The 27,676-nt window shown below is 36.3% G+C and overlaps 1 protein-coding gene across 4 annotated transcripts in view; it reads left to right on the top strand.

Annotated features, from left to right (window-relative positions):
• Positions 1-27,210, top strand: part of SMARCA5 (SNF2 related chromatin remodeling ATPase 5) — a 35,201-nt gene extending 7,991 nt beyond the window's left edge. For 3 of the 4 annotated variants that reach the window (XM_069556807.1, XM_069556808.1, XM_069556809.1), the window contains 22 exons: positions 103-269; positions 2,307-2,407; positions 4,140-4,240; positions 5,009-5,188; positions 6,459-6,614; positions 6,713-6,844; positions 8,851-8,919; positions 11,621-11,730; positions 13,434-13,660; positions 15,210-15,331; positions 15,409-15,561; positions 16,767-16,899; positions 19,802-19,950; positions 20,138-20,257; positions 21,057-21,167; positions 21,505-21,618; positions 21,800-21,922; positions 22,673-22,805; positions 23,781-23,899; positions 24,310-24,522; positions 26,027-26,134; positions 26,910-27,210. In XM_069556807.1, coding sequence (XP_069412908.1) covers positions 103-269; positions 2,307-2,407; positions 4,140-4,240; positions 5,009-5,188; positions 6,459-6,614; positions 6,713-6,844; positions 8,851-8,919; positions 11,621-11,730; positions 13,434-13,660; positions 15,210-15,331; positions 15,409-15,561; positions 16,767-16,899; positions 19,802-19,950; positions 20,138-20,257; positions 21,057-21,167; positions 21,505-21,618; positions 21,800-21,922; positions 22,673-22,805; positions 23,781-23,899; positions 24,310-24,522; positions 26,027-26,134; positions 26,910-26,975 — 2,907 coding nt within the window. In that variant the 3' untranslated portion in view covers positions 26,976-27,210. The remainder of the gene's footprint in view (positions 1-102; positions 270-2,306; positions 2,408-4,139; positions 4,241-5,008; positions 5,189-6,458; positions 6,615-6,712; positions 6,845-8,850; positions 8,920-11,620; positions 11,731-13,433; positions 13,661-15,209; positions 15,332-15,408; positions 15,562-16,766; positions 16,900-19,801; positions 19,951-20,137; positions 20,258-21,056; positions 21,168-21,504; positions 21,619-21,799; positions 21,923-22,672; positions 22,806-23,780; positions 23,900-24,309; positions 24,523-26,026; positions 26,135-26,909) is intronic. The other variant, XM_069556810.1, reaches the window with a different exon arrangement.
• Positions 27,211-27,676: the final 466 nt, after the last annotated feature.

Raw genomic sequence — 27,676 nt, 5'->3', positions numbered from 1 at the left:
AGGTCCTTTTTATTGCTGAGATTGTTGTATGGAGACATTGAAATTTTGATTTCTGAATTTGTATTGATACTTTGATAAAATGTGTTTTCATATTTCTTCCAGCAAACTGACCGGGCAAATAGGTTTGAGTATTTATTAAAGCAGACAGAACTGTTTGCACATTTCATTCAGCCTGCTGCTCAGAAGACTCCAACCTCACCTTTGAAGATGAAACCAGGGCGCCCACGAATAAAAAAGGATGAGAAACAGAACTTGCTATCAGTTGGCGAGTGAGTAATAGTTGATACTTAACAGCTGAACCAGACTTATTTTAGATAGTCTTCATTAGAAGCACAAAATCATTTTATTAAAAAAATAGTTATAGTGCTGTTACTTATTTGGCCCAGTTGGCTTGGCAGGATATAGCCATACATGTATAAATAAATAAAAATAGGCATAATGCTTTATTTTTATATAGATTGAGTATCGAATTCAGATGTTACCTTCTCCTTGGAGTGGAAACAAACGCAAAGGTTAAGTGGCCTACTTAATATCATAATAGAAGGAATTAGAATAATCTGACTTTGAACTTAGATCTGACTTGGGGCATTCTCTAGTCTCCTAAACCACATACGTGGATTGAGAGTACTGCTGTTATCTGAAGTCTGTGCTTGTTTATAGATAGTATGATGATTTATGTCATGGTAGTCTACTTAAAATTTTTGTTATAAACTTAGTTTCTTTATATAAAAGGAAATGTCAAGTTGTATGATGCCATTGTTAGGTGGTGGTGCAAAATTTGTAAAGTAATTCTTACATGTTGAATTTATAGATTCTTTCTTAGAATTTGTGCTGGTTGGATAACTTAAGATGTTTGGTGGTGGTTTAGTTGCTAAGTTGTGTCCTACTCTTGGGATCGTATGAACTGTAGCCTGCCAGGCTCCTTTCTGTCCATGGGGTTTTCCAGGCAAGAATGCTGGAGAGGGTTGCCATTTCCTTCTCCAGGGGATCTTCCCAACCTAGGACTCGAACCTGGGTCTCCTGCATTGCAGGCGTATTCTTTACCAACTGAGCCATGAGGGAAGCCCTAACTAAGATGTTTGGTTAGTAATAATGAATTTAGGGCAACCTCGTTGCTTGAAAGTAACCATTAATTGAAGTAACAAAGCATATGCCAACTTTTATCTTTAGTTTAACAACCATAATAATCAGTCATCTTGATAGTATATTATGAAGGAGATTTTATTTTTAAAAAAAAGAGCAAAGTTAAGTTTCTCTCTTGGTTTATGGAGAGTAACTTGGGGTTGAGGGGTAGATTTTTGAATTAAGTTTTCGTAAGATTGGAATGCAGAGAAACACAAGAAGTAAACACATATGACCAGCAAGAAGGGACTTCCCAGGTAGTCCAGTGGCCAAGACTCCACACCCCTGGTACAGAGGGCCTGGGGTCCACTCCTGGTCAGGAAACTAGATCCCATATGCCGCACTAAGAGTTTGCGTGTCACAGCAAAGATCAGAGATCCTACATGCCACAGCCAAGATCCGGTGCGGCCAGATAAATATGAAAAAATAAAAAACTACTAAAAAAAAAAAATCCTTGGATTTTTATTGCCTTCACTTTCATTTCTGAGGAATGTTTCTCTTTCTGGGAAGGCTGATTATCTTTCCCACAAAGCATGTTGTTTTAATAGAAATCAAGCAATAATTTAGATATAGAGATCACAAGAGTGGAATATAATCTACTGTTTTCTAATTTAAATGAAAGTATTTGTTGAAAGTATATAGGTATAAGTGGAAACTTGAAAACTGGGGAGTAAGTAGTTTTACTAACCTGAGTCCTTTAGAGATTAAGAAATCTGGCAATATTATACCTACAAAAAATTAGTTTTTAAGAGACTGTATCTGACTCGGTTGGGATGTAAAATCTGGGCATGTATATTTAAAAAGCTTCAAGTAATTCTGATGAATCTCTAGTTAAAGAGTCATTGCCTTAAGCCCTAAGTCTCTGTTCTGCAAATTCTGCAGCTTTTGGTGAAAGTTGTAGTTTTTAAAATGTGATTTCTGGGGGAACTATTTTTGGAGTGGGAGCAAAATACTTCACATTAAAATATAAACTATGAGGTTTTTCTTACTGCATACTTCATTGAAATTAGATTATCACATTTATGTTTATCAGGTTCTGGTTAACCTAAGGTATTACTCTATAGTCTTAATTTACATGCCTCTTAAGATACTGTGAAATATTGGTCAGCCTCTTGACTACTATGTTGAAAGCTGGTAATTAAAGCCAAGACTCAGATCGCTTGATTTTATTTTACACTTGGCAGCTATCGACACCGAAGAACAGAGCAAGAAGAAGATGAAGAATTATTAACAGAAAGCTCCAAAGCAACCAATGTTTGCACTCGGTTTGAAGACTCTCCATCATGTATGTTATATATATTTAATTACTTAATCTTTAAAACATCCACTTGTAGCCTTTGGTTAATGTTGGGGTTTTTCTTGGCTATAATTTATAAAGGGAATTTTAAGTAATCTTTGAAATTTATTGATTGTGAAATGAACTTCAGATACTTTTTTGGCTAGAAGTGATAGTATATCATTATGATAGTGATGCTGTATTTCAAAAGGGCATAAATCACCATTGTGCTTGATGTTTCCTGAATGTATATGTAAAAATGGGAATGGAATTTGCCATATATTTGCCCTAGAGAAGAAAGATGTGTAGGAAAAGGTAGTTATTAAAGACTTTTTGTTACTCATCTCCTGATTTTGTCTTTGTTTTAAAGTTTATAAATGGTTTTCCAAAAGAAAACATGGTTAACCAGGTTTAGGTTTTACTTATGTATAATCTTGGGTTTCCCAAGTGGCATTAGTGGTAAAGAGTCTGCCTGCCAGTGCTAGAGACTGACCCATGGGTTCGATCCCTGGGTCAGGAGATCCCCTGGAGGAGGTCATGGCAACCACTCTGGTATTCTTGCCTGGAGAGTCCCATGGACAGAGGACAGTCCATGTAGCCGTGTCAGGCTGCAGTCCGTGAAGTTGCAGAGTCGGATATGACTGAAGCGACGTAGCATGCGTGCATGTATAATCTTGGTTGTCTGGTGGCACAGTTTTTTTACTGAGCCCAGTAATTTTTTTTCCCTGATCTTTCTCTTTCTCACTTGATGACAAGTTTGTACGATCATAGTGGTTGTGAGCAAAAGAAAAATTTATAGTAGTACAGGGTTTATAATTTGGATTGGATGTTTTAATAATTAACTGTCATCTTGAACTCTTAGCAGACTAAACTTCAAGGAGGGTAGGATCTGGTTAGAAATGCATTAGTCTGGTTAAAGTGCGTATCTCCAGATTTTTTTTTTTCTGTTGGCTACAGAGTACCCAGTTTTCACTTCTTATTATGAAGCTAGAGGCCAGAGCCAGATTTGTGGTGCAGAGAGAAAGGAAATTTGAAGTATTTGAGTTGACTCTTTCTCACATTCTTACAGTGTAACCAGTTTTCCTAGTGTTGACTAACATTTCGTCTCAGAGCAGTGTTTTCAAAAGGGATGGAATATAGAATATACATGTATTTTTTTTTTAAGTTGGGTTATTTGTGATCCATATACTTAGTAATTATTCTGGGATGGGAAATGTAAACCCTGAAAGATACCATTTCTTTTTGTAGGATCTCTTGGAAAAGCAAAGTAAGGAAGGGTAAAGGAAAAACAATCTTTTATTAATAATTTTTATTTATTTCCCCTTTGTTAAGAGAAAAACACAGGCCCCAGCAAACCTCTGTTTTGGTCATCAGGGAAGGTGAAAACTCTTGGTTAGAAACACTTGCGCTGACTTTGAGAAAGGAAATAGGCCGGAGAGTCTCTAGAACCGATACATGGTAACATAAGGACTGAGCGGCTGGGGGCCTCAGATGCCTTCCCCCTTCTGTCGTGTTTCTTGTCTTCCATATCCATCTGCTCCTTCTCTACCCCACACCACAGCAGCTACCTTTCCTGACTTGGAACTTGCCACATTCCCGTTCTTAAAATCTAATGAAGAAGGCACAGTCAAAATAAACGTGTATAGGCCCAAGTTAAACCTCTGAGTGTCAAATGAAGGAGGGGCTGCCCACCTGTATTCTTGTCTTTAAAATGTGCATGTCATTTTTCTTTTGTTCTTAGATGTCAAATGGGGTAAACTGAGAGATTATCAAGTCCGAGGATTAAATTGGCTCATTTCTTTGTATGAGAATGGCATCAATGGTATCCTTGCAGATGAAATGGTATGTGTTTGATAGCTTTTGTAGAAGTCCACGTTTTATAATTTAAAACCTTGTATACCGTTTAGGTTTATAAAAGTTAAGACTTGTAAGATATAGTTTATTGATTATACTGTAGACTGTTAGCAAGCTAATCCTGTGTCAGACTAATAATGAGCTCACTTTAGTTGCCTAAGTGGAATCTATATCTATACTTCAGTTGTGAGGAATTATTATCTATGAAAGTGTAATAAACTTTAAAATACTACGTTTTGAGAAGCATGCCTTTGGTTGACTTTTCTAATATGATTTGGCCATCTCCCCTCACTCCCCCCACTTCTCTGAGACACGGGGGATTAGTTGGACCTCATCAGTAAATATTTTCTCTGTGATGGCACCTTGTACCGTTCTATCTTGTAAAACATTGTATCTTGTTTACTATTTACTAGTTATATAGTGAATGTTCTAAGTTTCTGTATAGCTACGGTGCTAAGACAATTGCTTGGAGAAAGTAATGGAGTCAGAAGAAATTGGTTCTTTTTCTAGCTCTGCTGGGTGACCCTGGGAAAGCTTATATCTGAGCTTTGGGGGGTTGGTAATGGTACATCCTTCACAGACTGGTGAAGGTTAAATGCCGTAACATTGTCCACTTGACACAGGTCAAGTTTCTGCTATTTGTTAGGCGTATATACAGCTTTTCTTTTAAATGTTTCTGTACCAGTCAGGAAATAATAAATACGGGAGTCTGTTTTGTTCCGTGCTTCATAGCGTTGTGGTTATTGTCTCTTTCAGGGCCTGGGAAAGACGCTTCAAACAATTTCTCTTCTTGGGTACATGAAACACTATCGAAACATTCCTGGTCCTCACATGGTTTTGGTGCCTAAGTCTACGTTACACAACTGGATGAGTGAATTCAAGAGATGGGTACCAACACTTAGGTCTGTTTGTTTAATAGGCGATAAAGAACAGAGGGTAAGTTTCTCATATTTTGTTACATTGTTGATATTAAAAGAATTTGAATTTAGGTTTGGGGAAAGGGGATAACTAGAGGAGGGATAAAAGAAGAGAAAGGGTCCCAATAATAAGCCTGGTCTTCATAAATATTAGTAATTTGTAAGTGGAATATTATCTTGATGGCTAAGATTCATACTGGGGAAAAAGGAATTGTAGACTGTAGAAAGCTATAAGAATATAGTTTGTTCCGCCTGCTTTTAGGGGGTGGTTATAAAATTGAAGGCTTTATTCCCATTCTAGAGCAATTTCTTCATAATAATGTAAGTAGTAGAAATGTAAATAGTAACTTGACAAGTTGGTATCATATCTATCAAAATAAGTTAAAATATTGATCAGTTGATACATCCTTTTGGGGAGAGGAAATGGAAATAATGAGGGCTTCCCTAGTGGCACAGTGGTAAAGAATCTGCCTGTCTATGCAGGAGACATGGGTTGATCCTTGAGTCAGGAAGATGCCCTGGAGAAGGAAATGGCAACCCACTCCATATTCTTGCCTTGGAGATCCTGTGGACAGAGGAGCCTTGTGGGTTACAGTCCATGGAGTCACAAAATCAGGCAACTTAGCGACTAAAATAGCACCACCAACAATGGAAATAATTGTCACTATGAAGAATATAAAATTTGGATTAAAAAATGGACTCATACTGTATTGAAGGACTGTGTATTAAGTTTTGTTTTCCCTTCATTCCGCTATCAGTATGACTCTAGATTTCTTTTCTCCCTTTTTAGCTACTTCGGGTATTTTAAGTTTCAGAATCCTGAAACCCAGTGGTTTAACCAGTCTTTGCTTTAGTTTCTTCACCTGTAAAATGAGAAAATTCATAGCAATGTCTTAAAAGATCTGTAAACTTAAAATGAATGAAAATGCTTACTGCAAACTAGTCCTTAGTCCTTATCTATCTTTATGTCAGAAAACTCTTTATCCTTTTCTAAACCTGTGTCCAAAAAATTTCAACACTTAGTGGAATTGTGGAAAGAAGACATTTTAAGAATTCGTCTATCAACTTTTGCACCAAATAATTTTGTCAGTTATTTATTACATGGCTGTGACATAGGATTAATGAAGTTACTTTGAGCTAGTTGTAGCTGCTTGTGTACTATAGGTAACTCTTAATTCTTTTTTAGTATTCCGCCCCCCCTCCTGCCCCCCGCCTATGCTCTTGTTATCAATAAATTTAATGTATAGTTTATTTCTGCATGATATAATTTTTTTTCTTTTGTTAAACAGGCTGCTTTTGTCAGAGATGTTTTATTACCAGGAGAATGGGATGTATGTGTAACTTCTTATGAAATGCTTATTAAAGAGAAGTCTGTTTTCAAAAAATTTAATTGGAGGTACTTAGTTATTGATGAAGCTCACAGGATCAAAAATGAAAAATCCAAGGTAATTTGATATTTAGATTTGAAAATCATGTGTGCCTTCATTTAGAATTTGATCCATATGCAGACTATTCATTCTAATGATGAATTTGGTTCTTTCAGTTGTCAGAAATAGTGAGGGAATTCAAGACTACAAATCGACTATTATTAACTGGAACGCCTCTTCAAAACAACTTGCATGAACTTTGGTCACTTCTTAATTTTTTGTTACCAGATGTCTTTAATTCAGCTGATGTAAGTACTTCTTACTATTTTCTGGTTGGAGTAGTTTTTCGATACTTAATATTTTTGTAATAGAACTGGCCTGCTTCAAGAAACATACAAACTTATATAGAAAGAGATGAGAATTTCGGTTACCAGAGGTGGGAACCAGGGTAGAAGCAGAACTGGATGAAGGCAGTTAAAGGGTGCAGAGTTTATTGTACTTATTTATCTTCCACTTACAAGATTATTAAGTATTTAAGATGTGCAGCATGATAAATGTAACACTGCTGCATGTTGGATATGAAGATTGTTAAGAGTAAATAATGACTAAAAGTAAATAACAGTAAATCCTGAAGTTCTCTTCACAATATTTTTTCTGTTTATCAAAAATGGGATATCTGTATTAAATGATGGATGTTTTTTAAACATTGTCATTGCGCTGTACACTTCAAACCTCATCCAGAGCTGTCAGTTTATCTCGGTAAAACCAGAAAAATTAAAGGATTTGGCCTACCTTTTCGTACTGCTTGAGATAATCGTCACTTTTCACACTTCTAGGTAGTTAGCTGCCTGTAACCTACCAAGTTTCGTTTGCATCCTGAGAATTTACTTTTGTGCCTTTGATTTCAGTCTCATTTTTGAAGTCATGGCTTGTTCTCTCTGGAATGTCATAAATTCACATTCTTATTGGGTGGTCACGTTGGTGTGACACTGCTCTAGGTGGACTGCTTAAGTTCTTAAGGTGGTGCTCAGGTTATTCCCCAAGGGAATTGGGGGACTTCTGTTGCCTGAGTTTTAAGTCCCCAGGATGGCCTCTTCCCAGGATGGCCTTCAAATTTGGTGACGTCTGTCTAGCCATATTTTCTATGGTCTAACAAGCATAGAGACTAATCCTTACCTTTGATAGGTTATTTGTGGTGATAGAAATGGTTAATTAATTGAACTCTTGGTTGTATTTAGCAAAATGTACATTATGTCAACAGTCTGTGCAATTAGTAATTTTGGTTTTCTGTCAGGCTCGACTTCATTTTTGAACCTTTGCTCCCATTTCTGGAGTGTGTGTGTGTGTGTGTGTGTGTGTGTATGGCTTTGAAGAGCTTATTCAAATAAGTTCCCAAAAGGTGTTAATTTTGATTGGGTGTGTTATGTAAGGATCATTTTAAGAGTAGATTTTATTATTTTTACGTTTTAAAGTTTTTTTGAGAAGATTGTATTACTGAAAGGCAATTTAATCAGTGTCAGCTAGCTACTTTAGTTCTGTTTTTAATGCTTGAACAATAGAAGTGGGTGGGTCCACATGCACAGATTTTTTTTCAGTAGTAAATACTAAGTTCTGCATGATATGCAGTGGTTAAGCCGACCATAAGTTACATGTGGATTTTCAGTTGCATGGAGTGTTGGTGCTCCTAACCTCTGTGTTGTTCAGGGGCCAGCTGTATATAATAAACATGCTAAAGAGGTAAAGCTAGGGAAACTGTCCTTTTCAAATCCTACCCAAATACTAATGAAATGTCAGTATTCTCAATTTTACTTTTAGTAAGTTTAACGAAAATTGACATTGCTCTAGAAACCTTGTGTTTAAGGTATATGAGTGGTCTTAGCAAACTGTAAAGTGGTTTTAACTTAAGATTTTCTGAAACTGAAGCATATTTTTTTTTCAGGAATATTGATTTTCATATCTACAAAACTGTCTCCAATTATTTTCTTTTCACTTTGAAACTTGTCATCCTGATGTTTAGGAAATACATGATTCTAAAATGAATTGCTAACAATAACACATTAAAAGGAACTAAATGATTTTTGCAGTTCACAGTTCAAATATTAAATTAATTTAGAAGTTATTATATGCTATATAACCTAGCATAATAAGGTATTTGCAGTTACTGTTATGGCTGTGAATTTGAGCAAACTGGGAGGTAGTGAAGGCCAGGAGGCTTGGCGTGCTGCCGACCATGGGATCGCAAAGAGTTGGACATGCCTTAGCGACTGAACACACATAAAGTTAATCTTAATGTATTTTTTGTTTGTTAATCTAGGACTTCGATTCCTGGTTTGATACAAATAATTGCCTTGGGGATCAAAAGCTAGTTGAGAGGCTTCATATGGTAAGTATTTTGGAGTAGGGTTAAAAAAGCATGTTTCTAATGGGAAAAATGATACAGATTAGTAGATTATTTTTCTGTTAACAAAAAGCACAGTGGCTTTAGAGTCAAATCTGTTTGAATCTGCCCACTTTAGTACTTATTCTAACGATGCGAGGAGGTGGTAATGTATGGCAGTTTTAGTCTTAGAGCCTAGGATGAAATTCTAACTTATTGAATTAATTAATTAATCCCTTAGGGTTAACATACAGTGGGGGAAAGAAGAGTTGCCTAAGAACTTAAATATGAACAAGTTTTGGAAGCTTTAGTTCTGTTTACCTGCCATAGGAGAATCTAACAGATTTGCTTCCAAAAGGCTAAAGGTCCATCTGTTGTTCTTAAATCAATTGATTGTGTACAAGCAACTGCTAATAGTGCAATGTGAACAGAGTTGATGTTTTTACTGTGAAATACAGCTTTGTTCCTTCCTGTGAAGATTCACAAGTGAAAGTTGGTAGGAAGACAGAAATTTCTCTAACAGACCCCAGGTTATAATACCCTGACCAGCAGGATAGAGCATGTAAGCATGACATATAAGGCCTTTCATGACCTAACTCAGGGTTTCTCAACTTGTGTTGACATGTTGGTGCAGTTTCTGGAGGATGGGGAAGGTGGTTTTCTTGTTCAGTAGCAGCATCCTGGACACTTCTGCTCACTCTATGCCAGTAGTATGCCCTCATTTGTGACAGTCAGAAATGTTTCAAGGCCCTAGAAACATGTCCTGTGGGACAGAATCTCTCCTTCTCCAAAGGGTTAATGTTTCTGTTAATAGTGTTCTCCAACTTCTGTCTCACTTCTTAGTCAAGCTTTACTTTGCTAAAATTGCTGACCCACTGTCAGTTTTCTGTAACCACTGTGCTCATTTCAGTGTCTTTGCTCATCTTTTCTTTCACATCTAGTATTCTCTTTCTTGCCTTTATGAATAATACTTCAGCCAAGACTCGGTGGCAGTGTCACCTTCTCCATGAGTACCCAGGCCGAGGCCAGCCTAGAGACTCCTCTCTAGCCTGTCTTTAATAATCCAACATTCTAACATTGTGGGACTTTGCACAGGCTACTGAAATGACCCCCTTACGAACGCTTTCCCTTGGGATTGTAAGCACAAAGGCAGGATGTGTCTTACATTTGCCTTTGTATCCTTAGCGTAATGCCTGGCTCAAAGTGCATATTTGATTAAGGGGAAAAATTGAAAAACTTTTGAGTGTTCAGATATTTGTATATAAATTAATTTTAAGGTTCTCGAAAATTCTGTGTACTGAAATTGTATTTTGTACATATTTGAAGATAATGGTCTCCTAGACACCTTGTTTCATTTTAGATGGCATTTAAGCATGTGAGCACTCAATTTAGATTTACTTGTTCAGAGGGTTGTGGGGTATGTATGTGTAGACTTTGCTTAATAAATAGATAGGTACATGTAGGTAAAGCACAACAGAATACCGGTTTTGGCATTTGTTTATTTTATTTAGCTAGCAGCATGAAGATGCTTCTCAAATCAGGGGGTACAGGTCCGATAGCTACCTCCCCGCGCTGTCCTGAGATTCCCACCATAGCTCCTGTGTCTTGTAATGAAAGAGTGTGTTCACAATCACATGGTGTACTTGGGCATGAGAGAATTCTTTAAATGAGTTTTCTTTAGTTGCAAAAAAATCCCACACCAAAGCCTAACTTGTGTATATTTTTAATAACCCCCAAATTTATGAGTTGGCTGAGTGAGTTCTTTGCTGGATTTACCCAGCTGCATGTACATGGATAGTTCTGGAAGAGGGCCAGGGGGGCTGAAGGTCCTTGCTCACATGGCTGGCAGTTGGTGCCAGCTTTTGTTTGGGCTCCACTAAGCTTCCTTATGTGATGATATTCGAGTGTTGCTTATTGTTTTTCTCATCAACTTTTGTTGTTTGATCACATTTTTATAAGCTAGTGATAAATAGAACAAAGGAAGATAAAAATAAAAGGATATCTTTTGCTTTATAGCTGTCTTACAATTATTTTATGAAAATTAATTACCTATATACAACAGGGAATGTCTCACAAATATAATATTGTGTAAAAGAAACCGATATAAATTGGGCATATACTATGAATCTTTGTATATAAATAAAGTTAAAAACCATCAAAACTGATGTATGACATTAAAAACTGAATATTGCTTACCTTTGGGAATATGTGGGATCCTGGGAAGGTTAGAGAAGGACTTATGGGATGTTCTGTTTATCTAGAAGATGGTTACATGGCTATGTTTACTTGATTAAAATGTATTGAGCTACATATTTACAGTGTGTATACTTTATATTTGTCTGCTTCCATAAGAAAAATTAGGGAACAGTAACCACGATGACGACATAATATGGACATAGCCTTTTCTTAAATAGTTTTAAATTTGAAAGGCAGTGAATGTTGAAAATATCATCTTTAAAATTTACTATTGTTTTTTACACTTTATGACAAGTGTATCAAGTGTTTACTTACTATATTGAACAGTCATCTTAACATACTCTTTAGGAAGTCTGTAATAATAAATTATGCATTTGGAAGGGAGAAGTCCTAAGAATCTTTTGATATTCAAGAAGGCACATTTCTGTGTATTTAATGGACGCTTTTGAGATCCTGAAATATTACTTATGTTACCGATAAGGTCATCTCCATTTCTTTCTGCTCTTTTAAGGTTTTGCGTCCATTCCTCCTTCGTCGAATTAAGGCTGATGTTGAAAAGAGTTTACCTCCAAAGAAGGAAGTAAAAATCTATGTGGGTCTTAGCAAAATGCAAAGGGAATGGTATGTGTTTTGAGATGTTTTTGAAATAATTCTTAATTCTTTACTAACTTTCATTTGTATTTTGCTTTTGTACTTGTATTGTCAAGGAACTCAGTTTGCTGGTTTGCACTCAGCCTGAACAGTTTCCCAGATGTAGAACCTAGGACTTCCTAATCAAATTTATGATACAAAGTATTTGTTAAAGATGAAAGAATCAGCTTGGGAAGTTTAAGAATTCAAAAGTTGGCATTTAACAGAGATGGATGTAAAGTCCTCTACATGGGTTTTTAAAAAAGAAACTCTGGTGGCACAGACGTGAGACATGTGGTTAACCTGCTGGGTCATAAATACTGGCCCATGGGCTCATGCTAGTCCCTGATAAAGTCGGAGATGGTAGAGGTCTGAGAAAACTTAAGTGCTCTCTCCTATCTCAGAACTCTATATTTATTTAGTTTATAAGTCCATTTTGAGCTGATGTTTTATTTTAGGCAAGATTAAAATGTCCTTTTGTGAAATTGCAGTAATGACACATGATAGCTATTTTAAAAGCCCCTAAATAGAGCATACTAAGAAAGGTGAAAACCTTGTAAATTTCTGTTATTTTTGTTTTTTCTGTTTTCCTTTTTTAAAAGTTTTATGGGTGTATGAATCTTAGAAACTGCTGGCTTAAGTGTTCAGAGGAGGGAAATAATTAGACACTCTGTTCTTACTGCATCTCAAGTATGTTCAGTTCAGTGCTCAGCATTGATCAGTATTTTTTCAAGGGGCTGGAGTTGTTGGTAAAAGGACAGAAAAGATAAAAGGCAAAGAAATGGGCAAAAGGTAGCCCTTTCGAAATGTCCTCAAAAATTTTGAAAGGTCTTAATAGAGGAGCAAAGAGTTCGGCTTGTCTTATATGGCTCTAAAATACAGAATTAAGACATGAATCAGTGCTGAGGTAAAGCAAATTTTTTTTTTAGTTTATAACCACATTGGTGAATTTTACATTAGAATTGTGCTGGAAAGGTCTGCCTTGAATATTTTGTGCCTACTAATTGGAGTTGTTAAGCATAGATGGCTTTGGTTATTTAAGTTGTTCCTCAGAGGATTCAGGGTTCTGAAACTTCGGTATTTGGAAAGATTACTCTTTGCTTTAGGATAATGTCTTAAGTTTTTAGTGTATACAGTCAAGGCTTTTCATAATCCAACCTTAGCTTAACTACCCACTTCTCTCCCCTCAGCCCATGTACTTTAACTTACATTTAAAGCTGTTGTATTAATTGTGTTTTCATCATCATGCCTATGCTCTCATAATTCTTGTTTCCTCCTTACCCAAAGCTGCCCTGGCCACATTGAATAGTAATGGAATAGTAGCATTCTTCTTTTGGGAAAATTATGTTTAAAACTTACTTTTAAAGTTTGGCTTTATTACTTAAAAATGTTGTATCATTATAGTTTTGTTTCAGTTCATCCCAAGAAGGTGAATTTACTCTTTTGGGACTCTAAACCCAAGTGTTATAGGTGCACATTAGAACACTGAGGGTGGGGAAGGGGAAGGCAGTAAAGAGAAACAAGAAAAAAGAAGTTCGGTTAATACGCTCCTAAGCGCACATTAGAAGTTGATGGGTTGTTTCGTATGGGTATTTTGGGGTTGAGATGGGATTAAGTATATAAAATGGCAGGGACCCATCCAGGAACATTTGAGCCATCAATGTTTTTCTTTAAAATGTTTTTCTTTTCACTAGGTATACTCGGATATTAATGAAGGATATAGATATACTGAACTCTGCAGGGAAGATGGACAAAATGCGGCTGCTGAACATTCTGATGCAGTTGCGGAAATGCTGTAACCACCCCTATCTCTTTGATGGGGCTGAACCGGGTCCACCTTACACAACGGACATGCATCTGGTTACCAACAGTGGCAAAATGGTGGTGTTAGACAAACTGCTCCCTAAATTAAAAGAACAAGGTACCTCTGTTACTGGTATCAAACGGAGAAGTAGTGGAAACTTCTAAGATTCTGATGTTAAAGTGAGGGAGCTCCCCTGCATTGGCACTTTGTAAAGTTGAAGTTTGGGACATTGAAACACTCCTATCCGTTAATCTGAGCCTCACACCCCACCCTGCCATCCTCCCAGTTTTAAGCCTCAAATTTTTTAGAAAGCAAGCTGTGGTTAGGGCAGTCAAACTCACCGGATTTTGAGGGAAAATTCTCATTTTCTGTACACTTTCCTAGAAATACCATTTTTTTTGGTTATAATATGCCAAGAGTGCCCTTCCCACTCGTAGACAGTTCACAGAGCCTTTAATATTTAATAGACAGTGGTGGTGTGTTCAGGCTGGTGGTCTTCAGCTATTTATGTGTATTTTTAATTTAATTAAACATTATATGCATGGACCCAAAACAGTTTTATTCATAATATGCTGACTTTTTGTATGAAAATGTGTGTGTGTACAGATTTGTTTAAAGTACATGAGTGTAGAGCGAGTTTAGCATAAAGCCAACTTCAGCAACTATCAGCTAGTGGCAAAGCTTGTCTTCATCTGTACTGTTCCTATTTCCTCCTTTCAGACTCCTGAACCATATCCCAGACACCAAGGCATTTCATGAACAAATTATTCATTCTATAAAATGAAGTACACAGGCTTCAAATTTCTCCATTTGTGTTTCTCTGTATATTTTGATAAGAATGATAATTGTACCAGTAGATGACTCTGTTTTAGGATATTGACTGTTGAAAACATTGTTAGAGTTGTCAGTGAATTTGTTTTCTTTTTATACCTTTCTTGGGAAATGTATTTTCTAAAATGCTTTCCTTGAAAGTTGAGTAAGTGTGCCGGGAAGGGTGGCAAGAACTTGCTAGGAGACTCCTGAGCATCCTTGCACATTTAGGGCATGAGAATGTGGAACACGAGCAGAGTATCAGCCTCAGATTCTGAGACAAGGCAGTTTAATAATTATTTTCCAAAGTGATCCACTAGTCATCTTATATCCTACTGAAGGCATTGTGCAGCTGGCTAAAGAAATGGAAGCATTGGAAATTTGCATTGTGGCCTAAATGAAGGATGATGGTGCAGGTGTTAGGCACACCTGGATGGTCCTTCCATCTGGAGTGGGTCTTCAGAACTTGCATGAAGTCAGGGTACTGGGTGTGTGTCAAGGGATGCCTGGGCCTTGTACAGGGAAGGGTGGTTGTGGTGGAGGGTTATTTTTAAGTATGTGGGATATAAAGATGTCTTTGGGATGGCAAGATTTCCCAGGCCAGAGGCAGATAGCCTTTCTTGTTTACCTTACTGTGTTTTATAAATACTACCCTTTTCTGTTTGTGCCTTGATGGGAAAAATGTGGGGAGTGACTGACTTAAATAATAAACAATGTGTAGTTTTATCCTTGTAACTACATTACCTGGAATTAAGGGGTAATTGGTTAGTCTTGGTTTTGGTTAGTTGTAAATTTAAATAATTTTTTTTTTTTACTTCTGAAGCTTCTGACAATGGTCTGTTACATTTGCCAACAGGTTCGCGAGTACTGATCTTCAGTCAGATGACCAGGGTATTGGATATTTTGGAAGATTACTGCATGTGGAGGAATTATGAGTACTGTAGGTTGGATGGACAGACACCCCATGATGAGAGACAAGTGAGTAAAATCTGGGGAGGGCAGATTACAAAATTATCAGATAAAATACTTTTCTAACTTTTATTTTATGTCATTAGGAGTCCATCAATGCATACAATGAACCAAACAGCACAAAGTTTGTTTTTATGTTAAGCACACGAGCTGGTGGTCTTGGCATCAATCTTGCTACTGCTGATGTTGTGATTTTGTATGACTCAGATTGGAATCCCCAAGTAGATCTTCAGGCTATGGTAAGAGATAACAGATATACTCTGTGCTTAATAGATGTTTCAGTTAAAGTGAGCTAATGGGCAGTCTACAAATTTCAGTGACTGAATCCAATAGAATTGTATTTTTTCTGACCTGATAGTTCACTGAGGGTGTTTTGCAGGTGATCATCCATCTAAATCAGGGTATTTCCATCTTACACCTGCCATGTCTTAGGACCTTAGAGTCCTGTTACGTCCTTTCCATCAGGAGAGAAAACTGGGGATTGCCCAGGGAGTTTTTCATGGGTCAGAACTGACAGTGTCCCCACTGTGATTGGCCAGCACTCTATCACATAGTGTAACTTACTGCATAGGAGTGGGTAACTGATAGTATAGTATTGTGTCCTGGGAGGCACGGTAAACAGGTTTGGGGAGCTGCTAATGCCTGCCACATTTGATGTTTTAAAATCTTAGGCCCATGCATCTTGAGTATCTTGGCCAGATCAAGAGAATCGTTCTTATGTTGAGAAAACTTATGGATCTATAGAGTAATAGAAAAACATAAAAGTTTGTACATTGCTAATAACTTGGCCTGTGGTGTTTATATCTCTTCTTGTTGGCGACTTTCATCCTGCAATTCTTTGTAAAGGTGGCTGGGAAAATCGATCAATTAGAAATAGGGATCTTTTATAAGAGTGTGTTTTCTGAACTTAACCGAAGTGAAACAGAAAATGGAATTCAGATTAGTTTGACTTCTTATCTGTAGTCGATTGGGTACTGTTTAGACTAGGATTTTTATATTGTTTGTGGAGTTTGTTTATATCACTTTTCCTCCTTAAATATAGTGAAAATTTAGATTTGATTTAGTAGAAAAACATTTTAAATTTAAACTTAAAAAATATTTTAAAAAGTTTTATTGTTAAAGATTATAATTTTGTCTGTGTTGTCTGAAGACATTATGTGTATTTTATTTCCATTAACCTAGTAAAATTAACATGGCAAGTTTCTCACAGATTCAACATGTTCTATGCTTCTGGAAGGATTTCTTGTGAGATAACTGATTAATTTGATTGAAACTGAGACTTTAGAAACTGTTAATGAAATGTTAATGAGTATGAATTCATCAGTGTTTTGTTTCATATTTTTAAAACCATCTTGTACTTGAGAATATTTTCGTTTTGTTTCTCAAGATACACATTCAGATGTCATTTATGTGAATTTTCAAAGTAACCTAGTTGTTTTCCTAGGACCGAGCACATAGAATTGGACAGACCAAGACAGTCAGAGTGTTCCGCTTCATAACCGACAACACTGTAGAAGAAAGAATAGTGGAGCGTGCCGAGATGAAGCTCAGACTGGATTCCATCGTCATCCAGCAGGGTGAGCCTTAGGACTTTACACATTTACCAAGTTGAATTTATAACACTTTCCCCCTGGATATTCGAGTTCAAAATTATTTCTTGAACAGCCACAGATGCCAGGCATTGTTCTCAGTGCTGAGAATAATACAAAGGTAAGACATTTATAACCGAGTGAGAGTGAGACACAGAATAAACGTTTATGTAAGGAGGACTAGAAGGTGAGAGTGAGATTTTATTTTGGATGAATGGAAGGGAACTTCAGGTTTTCGTGCCAGATAAGCTTTCAAGGAAGACATTTGTGTTTTCATGAAGCTTTAAGATAGATCTTTTAGTGATGGGATATGTAAAATGAAAAACTGAAAAAACAAACCCTCAACCTTTCGCCCACGTTGGTGTCTTTCCCTCGCAAATTGTGTTGTGACCAAATACATTTTCTCTCTCCCTGAAGCTAAGAGGTTACTGTTGTGTTCTTGTGTTAGTCACTCAGTCTTGTCCAGCTCTCTGCGACCCCATGGACTGTAACCCGCCAGGCCCTCTGCCCTTGCAGTCTCCAGGCAAGAATACTGGAGTGGGCAGCCTTCTCCAGGGGATCTTCAAAACCTAGGGATCCAACCTGACTCTCTTGCACTTCAGGCAGACGGTTTACTGTCTGAGCTACCAGGGAAGTCCAGATGGACTTTGTTGAAATTAGAAAATTCTGTACATCAGAACTTTTTTTTCTTTGGCCATGTAGCTTGTGGAGTCTCAGTTCCCCGACCAGGGACTGAGCCCAGGCCGCAGAAGAGAAAGCCCAGAACCCTAACTCTGGGCCGCTGGGGGGCTGTATGTTCTCTACTGGTAGCTCCGTTTGTGTGTTCGGTTTTGTCAGCCAGGGTCTTAGGTGCCTTGTAAGGAAGGGAGTGTTACATTTCTTTGATATCCCTTAATGCGCCATACTTCTCGGCAGATAGGTGTGGAAACAGTGAGAGACTTAATTTTCTTGGGCTCCGAGATTACTGCAGATGGTGACTACAGCCATGAATTTAAAAGACGCTTACTCCTTGGAAGAAAAGCAATGACAAACCTAGACAGCATGTTAAAAAGCAGAGACATTACTTTGCCAACAAAGGTCTGTCTAGTCAAAGCTATGGTTTTTCCAGTGGCCATGTGTGGATGTGAGAGTGAGAGTTGAACTATATAAAGAAGGCTGAGCACCAAAGAACTGATGCTTTTGAGCTGTGGTGTTGGAGAGGACTCTTGAGAGTCCCTTGGACTGCAAGGAGATCCAGCCAGTCCGTTCCAAAGGAAATCAGTCCTGGATGTTCACTGGAAGGACTGATGGTAAAGCTGAAACTCCAGTACTTTGGCCACCTCATGTGAAGAGTTGACTCATTGGAAAAGCCCCTGATGCTGAGAAAGATGGAAGGCAGGAGGAGAAGGGGACGACAGAGGATGAGATGGTTGGATGGCATTAGCGACTCAATGGACATGAATTTGAGTAAACTCTGGGAATTAGTGATGGACAGAGAGGCCTGGCGTGCTACAGTCGTTGGGGTCGCAAGAGTCGTACATGACTGAACTGAACTGAATTGAATGCCATCCATAGAGTTACCCATGTGTCGTATACATAAAGACAATACATGATTGAATACTGTTAGTTATTTTTGTTAATAGTTGCTTAACAGGCTTATTTTGTACCAGGCGATGTGCTCAGTATTTAAATACAGAGTATTATCTTTAGTCTTCATGACAGCTGGAGGTTGGTATCAGAGATAGAAGTGAGTTGCTTGTCTGTCATGTATACAGCTAGGAAGTGACTCACCTAGGGTATCAAAAGCTGTATAAATTATTATAGTGAATGTTTAATTAGGAAAGTCTCTGGGGACTTCTGGGGCCTGCCAAACAGTGAAATTTATCATGAGCGTTGTAGTGGTCCTCACATTCATCCATGGTTTTAGAAGGACATCTGCCTTGTGGTTCTTGTTGGCAGTTATTTTCATCTCTGAAACACCTTTTTTTTTTTTTTCTTTTTTTAAATGTTAAAAATCTAATTCTTTTACAATCAGCTGAGAAAAACAGTCTTTTGACTTTGGGTTTTTCTAGGGCAAATTTTGGAACAAATTTGTGCTAGTAGCTTTGTTAATCCCATTTATAGACATACTAGTCAAACAGCAAGCCTTTGGTATATGCCTCTGGGTTATGTTTGGTGTACTAAGGGGTATAATAAAAAATATGGGCATATATAGAAGTACTTATGTCTGAAAAGTTCCTTTCCACCAACAGGAAAGTAATTCCTGTAAGCCTAAGAACATTTTTGTAGCATTGAGATAGCTTTCAAGAATCATATTCTTTGTATTGAAGATGTGTCTTAACTTTGAAAGTCACAGATATTTGATGGTGTATTCTGTGAGGGACCTAAAATCATGATACAAGGATTTAAGGTCCCAGAAAACAACTTGTATCTTTATCCACTCGTTACAAGTTGGTTGAAGTAGAAAAATTGAAACACAAGTATATGTGAATAACTCTTGAAGTTTGGCAGTGTGAAGGTTTTTGTACTTCATTTTCTAAGTAGAAAAGGCTGATTTGGGATTATTAGTAATAATACTAATTAGTTTCTGCTTATCAGAAACTTCCTGTGTTTATAATACTCTCATCTAAGTTTTGGTAATTTGATTTTCAGATATCCGAAATTACTGTTACTCTCACACGAGAATTTATTTTATTGAGATGGTATTCAGTAGACTTTATTACATAACATGTAAGCTTTAAGAAATATGTTAAATATTAACTTAAAATTTGGCATTTTATGTAAAAGTGAAAATTATCAAATGTGAATAAACAAAAATGATTATTGTTTGAGGTAAAATTATGTGGGCTTATATCTAACATTTAAAATTCCAGAAGTTTAATTAATATTACACACCAACATCTTTTTTCAGGAAGACTTGTGGATCAGAATCTGAACAAAATTGGGAAAGATGAAATGCTTCAAATGATAAGGCATGGGGCAACTCATGTATTTGCTTCAAAGGAGAGTGAGATTACTGATGAGGATATTGATGGTATTTTGGAAAGAGGTGCAAAGAAGGTGAGATGCAGATTAAATGATTGTTTCTAGTATATAAAATACTTTAAACCAGAACTGAGGAAATAGCTAAGTTACACTTTTACTTCCAAAGAAGTTATGTACCATAAAGTCCAGTTCGTTTTGACTATAGTTCTTATGCCTTTATAGAATTCTCAAATCTAAAAAGATGTTTCTTTTGTTTCCTTAGACTGCAGAGATGAATGAAAAGCTCTCCAAGATGGGTGAAAGCTCACTTAGAAATTTTACAATGGATACAGAGTCGAGTGTTTATAACTTTGAAGGAGAAGATTACAGAGAAAAACAAAAGGTAATTTAGAAAGAGATTTTGGTTATTTTAAGACTTAATATTTTACTTGAAAATTGGAATTTAAGTCTTAGGTGTGATGCCTTATCTCAAACAGCAGTCATTTCTGTTTACTCACATCTGAATTATTTTCATTTTTGTGTTAAATTTAATGCCAAATTTTCAGTTGGTAAATGCTGAAATGTTTTAAAAATTTATGTATACTGTTAACAGTAAAGTATATTGTGTGGGGTGATTATAGTAATTAGGGATATTTGGAAATTAAAACTATTGCCAAAAGTAAAATTTGTCACAACATTATTAGATTTTTTTTTTCCCTAAGCAGAATTGGCTATTAATAATTAAAGGGATGAACTTGGCTAATTTCTAGATTGCTATTTCCTTCCTAATTAGTATTATATAGTGAAATTAGAAAATACCTGCAGGGCAGAAGGAAAATAATTCTACCTAATGATTTCCATTTTAACATTTAGACATTTATATCCTCTGAATTTTTTCTAGTCTAAATATTTATCTACATTTCTCTCCTAATTTTAGTTCTAGCATACCATCTGTAGCATTTCTTTTTTCACCCAATTATCATTAATTTGGTCAGGAAATAGTTACTGAATGTTTTATGCTATTCACTAGACATCCTCTTGTGTGTTAATTGCATTAGTCCCTAGCCTCATATAGTCTAGGGTGTTATGAATATCTGCATTTATAAATAAGTCATATTGATGTAACAGTAGGAGTCGCATTCATGTAAGATTTGTGGCTGTATAATAAAAGTTGGTGATTTGAACTGTTTCCCATGGGCTAGATTGCATTCACAGAGTGGATTGAGCCTCCTAAACGAGAAAGAAAAGCCAACTATGCTGTCGATGCCTATTTCAGGGAAGCTCTTCGCGTCAGTGAACCAAAAGCACCCAAGGTGAGTTGATAGAGCACAAATATCTAAAAATACTGGAAATGCAAATTATTTTTCTTCTTATATTCTTGCAGTAAAATCAGATTGAGAATTAAATTTTGTGTGGTTTCTTCCAGTATACCTCCTTCAGCTTTTGTTGAAAGTTTCTAAAAGTTAATTTTAAATGTAAGCATTTAAAATTTGCTTGATGTTTGTTAAATTTTATGGAAGATGCATTCAGTTGCTTGGAGAATTGACTGTCATGGTTTTATCGAGTGCAAAAAGATTTCAGATAGATTTAAAGCAAAATAGGTTTGTTTTTTTGTTTGTTTGTTTTTACAAACAGTGCTTTTTTTTTTAGGCTCCTCGACCTCCAAAACAACCCAATGTTCAGGATTTCCAGTTCTTTCCTCCACGTCTATTTGAATTATTGGAAAAAGAAATTCTGTATTACAGAAAAACAATTGGTTATAAGGTAACAGAAGTAAAACTTTGTAACTAATCTCATTTGTTTTAACTTACTAAATGCATGATATCAATATATTTTCTTGGATTAAAACTTGTAAAATTTCATGTAGTTGGTTAAGAGTTTAGTTCATCACATATTTCCTGAAATATATTGACTGATGACACAGAAAAAATATGTATATTTTTAGGTCCCTCGAAATCCTGACCTACCAAATGCAGCACAGGCACAGAAGGAAGAACAGCTTAAAATTGATGAAGCTGAACCCCTTAATGATGAAGAGTTAGAGGAAAAAGAAAAGCTTCTGACGCAGGTATAGCTTTCAGTCAAAACCAGGTTTAGTAATGGTTATTTTGTAAGGTACCCCGTTAGGTTCTGTGGGGATAAACAAAAGAAGTAAAGTTTTTGCTTTCAGAAGTGGAATGATTGGAGATGAGGAAGCATGGGCATATGGGTGTATGCTGTGTTGTGATTGTCATTAGTTGTGGAGGTAGAAGAGAAGAGGATAGATTTGTACCAAGTCTATTGTTGTAGAGTCAGTATCTTTGATCACCTTTCTTTCAGTGCTCCCACCTTCCCTTTCCTGTGGATCTTCTCATTTTTACTATGTCGTCATTCTCAATTACAAGTATCTGCTTGGTACTTTTTTAAAACATCCTTTAGGATTCAGTCAAGGCCTTTGAGAATCTAGCTTTAACCTACCTTTAACGCTTTATTATTACTTTGTTTTGCCGCTCAGCTTAGATGTTTGCTCTTTACGTTCATTCTGCCTCTCTATGTCCATTCCTCCTGACAATTTCTCCTTGAAAGCGCAGTGAAAATGTCACTTTGTTGTGCAGCATTTCTCACTCTCCCACTCAGACTTAGTTGCTTGGCTGTCTGAGTAATGTATATGATGTATTGCCAGAGTGCACATCTATGTATATGAATAGTTACCACTTTAAGATAACTTAGAACTCAGAGCAACTGAAATTTTTCTATAATACTTAGCAAGATTGGTAAAGTTTTAATAGCTTTTCCCCCAAGCTCAGTGATTATATGCTTTGTTTCCTTTGCTTTGAAGGGATTTACCAATTGGAATAAGAGAGATTTTAACCAGTTTATCAAAGCTAATGAGAAGTGGGGTCGTGATGATATTGAAAATATAGCAAGAGAAGTAGAGGGAAAAACTCCAGAAGAAGTCATTGAATACTCAGGTACTTCTGTTATTTTAGTAGGTGTAAGAATGTTCTCAGGCTTCTGGAGGGCTGTTGGAAAGTTGAGATTTTCTTACTCTGAATGATGTATTTGTTTTCTTAATTAAAAAAAAGTTTTTGGCCATACATGTGGCACTTGGGCTTCCCTGGTGGCTCAGATGGTAAAGAATCTGCCTGCAGTGCGGAAGACCTAGGTTCGATTGCTGGGTTGCAAAGATCTCCTGGAGGAGGGCATGGCAGCCCACTCTAGTATTCTTGCCTGGAGAATCACCATGGGCAGAGGAGCCTGCGGGCTACAGTCCACGGGTCACACAGAGGCAGACACAACAGAGAGACTAAGCACAGCACACACGTGGCATATGGAGTCTTAGCTCCCTGGCCAGGGATTGAACCCACACCTCCTGGGCCGGAAGCATAGAGTCTTAACCTCTCACCAGGAAAGTCCGTGAACGATGTTTTGATAAACTAAAATTTGCCACAACTTAGTATCTGTTTTATTTTTTAAAAATTGAGTTGGAAAAGCTCCCCTTCTTTAAAATGGCATCATTAATTTTTCTTTTTTTTAACCCTTCTAAACTGTAACCAAGAAAACAAGAATAGGTCACTGAATAATTGTGCTTTCTTTTTACCTCATTTCACTTGATAACTTTTCAAATACTATATAATTCTGTGTTTCTTGAAGTCTGTTGGGTTGACAGGTGGATATGTGTAGTTGTGCTTTGGTGATTGCTGAAAATTTCAAAAGAGCAGAGAATTAGGTGTTGGGAGATGCTTAAATCATGCCGTTCACCTTACTTTTTTTTTTTTTTTTTACAGTTAAGGAAACATAATTGTGTGACTTACTAGTATTAGATGTGGGAAGAAGGGAAACATTTCTTAATCCTTAGCAAATGAAATAGAGCATTTACAGAAACAAGTTACTTACATTTCTTCCCTTTCTCTCCCTCTCCCGTTTGCCCAATCTTACTCCCACAGCCGTGTTCTGGGAAAGATGCAATGAGCTGCAGGACATAGAAAAGATTATGGCTCAGATCGAGAGAGGAGAGGCAAGGATTCAGAGGAGAATCAGCATCAAAAAAGCACTTGACACGAAGGTACTTTGAATATTAATAAGTATTGTAATTATTAAAATAACTCCTGTAAGTATAAGAGTTAAAGTAAGTTTTTAAAAGGAAAAGAAATGAGTTAAAATTAAAAATTTCTTCAGAGAACAACACTGAAACTTCATGGGCATTTTCAACAGAATTTACCTCAGTATTTCAGTTGGTATATGTGAGTCAGAGTCTCTGTGATTTAGCTCTTTGCTACATAGTACTAGAAAGTCTGAGTCTGTATTTATTTTTATAATAATAAAGACCAATTGTTTCAGAACAAAGGTGATACAATGGAAGTGCGTTGGATAAAAAATGGATATGAAATACAACATTTATAGCCAGCTTTACTAAGTTTGAAATATAGGTTCTATAGGATTTGTATTGTATAATGTGAAATCCGGTTTTCATAGATTGGACGGTACAAAGCACCTTTTCATCAGCTGAGAATATCTTACGGTACTAACAAAGGGAAAAACTACACTGAAGAGGAAGACCGCTTCCTGATCTGTATGCTTCACAAGCTTGGATTCGACAAGGAAAATGTGTATGATGAGCTGCGGCAGTGTATTCGCAACTCTCCTCAGTTCAGATTTGACTGGTTTCTAAAGTCCAGAACCGCAATGGTGAGTACTGGGGCCTTTTTGTGGACTGAAGCAAACAGTTCAGACGAAGTAGATAATGTAGTATTGTTTAAGGTACCTTTTAAATTTTTATTAAGAGAAAATTTGTGTATCTTTGAAGTAAATTTTTATTAGATTGCTGTTTGTATCAAAGGTTAAAGTAGTTCCTTAAGAAACAGTTCACCTCCACAGTTATAAACCTAATGTCATGAGTCACTTACAAAGTTTATTTTTTCCATCATTTGATAGCACTTCTGTTAATATCACTATATACAATAGGATTAGTTTTTTGTGTGAATTTTAATCAAGCTTTAAGTAGAAGAAAAAGTCGCATCAGTTTTAACTTGTGAATAAGATGATCACAATTTAAAATTTGACTTTTGCTTTTGTAAATATACACATTTTTATAAAGAAAGGACTTCTACTCATGCATCTGCCCATCAGAATACTGAATTTTCAGTTAATTAAAAAGAGCTTAGTGTGGTAAAATACTGTACTGTTTTAATGCTAGGTTCTGATCAGCAAGTTCCATTTTTATGACGTAAAATTAGAATTCAGAAAAATTTAGCTTTGATGAATTGTTCTTCCCGTATGTATTTTGCCACCTTTGAATTTTTAGCTTCATCTTGTGTTCTTCAGGATGATATTAATGCCAAAAAAAGTTCTGTAGTCTTAATTTTGAGATATACTGGGGTAGCAAAGTTTAAACAATATTATAATAAACTTTCTCTCAATATATTTAAAATATATTGTTGCTCTTCAAGATGGGGGATAGTTTACAGTCTTGTGTTTGACCACTGAAGGTATTTTTTCCTATTAAATGTCATTGGAGGCTGGTGTTTTATGAAACTCTAGGTTGGAAAATGTTGCACTATAAATGCATTATAAATATACAATGAGAGGAGACAGATTCAGGTGCTATAAGCTCTGTATTATATCTTTTAAAGTAGGAACAATTACTTCGTAGTTAGTAAGGGAAACAAGATGCAGTGCCACCTTAATTTACTGGTACAGTACCAGGGCCTAAAACTGTTACTTCCTAATGTGGTTCATGTTAAGGCACACATACAAAATGATAATATGTGTATTGCCCCTTCCCCTTGTGCTGGAACAGTTGAGGTGTGCTCTTTGTCTGTAAGCCAGGCAGATTCACACCATAGCACATCTGTAAGACGTTCTGGTGTATGTCGCTCAGTAAGTTCAGAGCTCGGATGTAGCGTACTACCTTCTCTGTATGTAGTGTTGCAGATATTTCCTGGCTGTGTCCTATATGGTAGTATGGCCTTAAATAATGAAGTGAAAGATGCACACATATCTTTTTTTAATCCCCCTGGCATGGATTGTGTATGAAAATTAGTAGGTTTTTGCTTTAAAAAACTTTAATATATTTGAGGGGTGTAAGTGATGATATGCTATTAAAACGTACCTTTGGTTTTGAAATTGTATTCATGAAACCTTATAGATGGAGAATACAGATTTATCATGTAAAGTTGTGTTTATAACTCAGGAACTCCAGAGGAGGTGTAACACCTTAATTACCTTGATTGAAAGAGAAAATATGGAACTAGAAGAAAAGGAGAAGGCAGAGAAGAAGAAAAGAGGACCCAAACCTTCAGTGAGTACTGATGAAAGTGTAAATGTCCTCTTGGGCGGCGTAACTGTTTTCAAGAATTTGAACATTACTTGGCTTATCACTGATGCATTAGTCTTTTTTTTTTTTGGTAGATTGTATAACGTTAAATTGCTTAAAAAGTATAAACAAACCTGATTGCATTGTGTGGGAAAAATCATGTTATGATGGTAGTTCACAATGTGAGGACTAGTAAAAATTTGGTAAGCTCTGTCTTGTGAGTACCAAGAACCTACACTTGACTTTGAGAATACAGGTTAAAATATTAGAATATTTAAATAAATATTAGGAAAGCAGTGACTTTTACAACCTTTACTGTTCACTTCTAAACTTTGGTTTCTTTCCCCAGTGATCTCTTAGCATTGTGAAGGCAAAAATTATGAGAGAGAAAAAGTCATTTTGTTATTTAGTAATAACTTACAGGGTCATGAGTAAATGAACGTCTGCAGAAAGTCTGGTGTTTATGTAACCTCACAAAGTATTTCTCATTACTGCTCTTTCAAATACAAAGCATGTGTTTGGTGTGTTGACTTACTGTTGTTAATTGTGAATTACTCATTGCTTCATTAATAGCAGTAAATTCTTTGTGTTATTAAAATACGTAGATAAGATTATTTAGAGAATTAAGGTTCTTTGGGTTAAGAAAATTAATACCTGTTACCAGGTGGCAGTTATTAGTAAAGTGCTATCATGTATCTTCCAGTATATTTCATGTTAATATTACTCTTGTGATGAAGGAAACCCTTTTGTTTGTTTCTAGACACAGAAACGTAAAATGGATGGAGCACCTGATGGCCGAGGAAGAAAAAAGAAGCTGAAACTATGAATACATATTTGTTTCATAATCACTAACTTTAAACCAGTAGTTCTTTAATTTACGGGTCTTCATAAGATGTACTGTACAATGCTCAATTGTTATGTCATTCAACGACATCAGGTTCATCTGTTTACTGAGCTAGAGACATAGTATGTAGTTTCACTTTTTTAAATGCAACAGCTGTGCTGAAATTTTTTTATCATTAACACTTGAAGTAATAAAATAGGCTTCATTTATTAATAAATGTTTCATTTGATTTATTTTTCTATTATAGTTCCATTTGTGAGGATCGTGACTTTGTTTATGAGCTATAATTTCTATACCTGTGACGCTTAAAAGGAAGCAAACATGTTAAAAAAAGAAAATTGCAGATAACACTTGTCCCTTCAGTCTTCACTTAGTTGTGTAATTGTTTTCATTCACTTTGCCTTTGCAGAAGTTTGGGTATCTTCTTTGTAGTGCTATTGAGTTTCATCCAGGAAGATTATGTACATTGCATTCTCCTTGCTTATATTATGGGTAGAATGGGAAAAAAAGGCAAGACAAATTCTCATTAAATTCTATGCATATTTCTGTTGCGCTGTTTCTGTAGTTCTGAGGTGATGAATATGCCCTATTCTGTTTGGAAGAATGGCCTTTTAGTTGTATAGCCAAAGACATTTAGTATTTTCTGGTTCCTTAAGGTGTTATTGTACCATTTTGTAAAAGGA

Source organism: Ovis canadensis, chromosome 17, assembly GCF_042477335.2.
Source record: "Ovis canadensis isolate MfBH-ARS-UI-01 breed Bighorn chromosome 17, ARS-UI_OviCan_v2, whole genome shotgun sequence".
Lineage (NCBI taxonomy): Eukaryota > Metazoa > Chordata > Mammalia > Artiodactyla > Bovidae > Ovis > Ovis canadensis.
The sequence above is the reverse complement of the archived record's forward strand: the minus strand, read 5'-3'. Positions and strand labels throughout refer to the sequence as shown.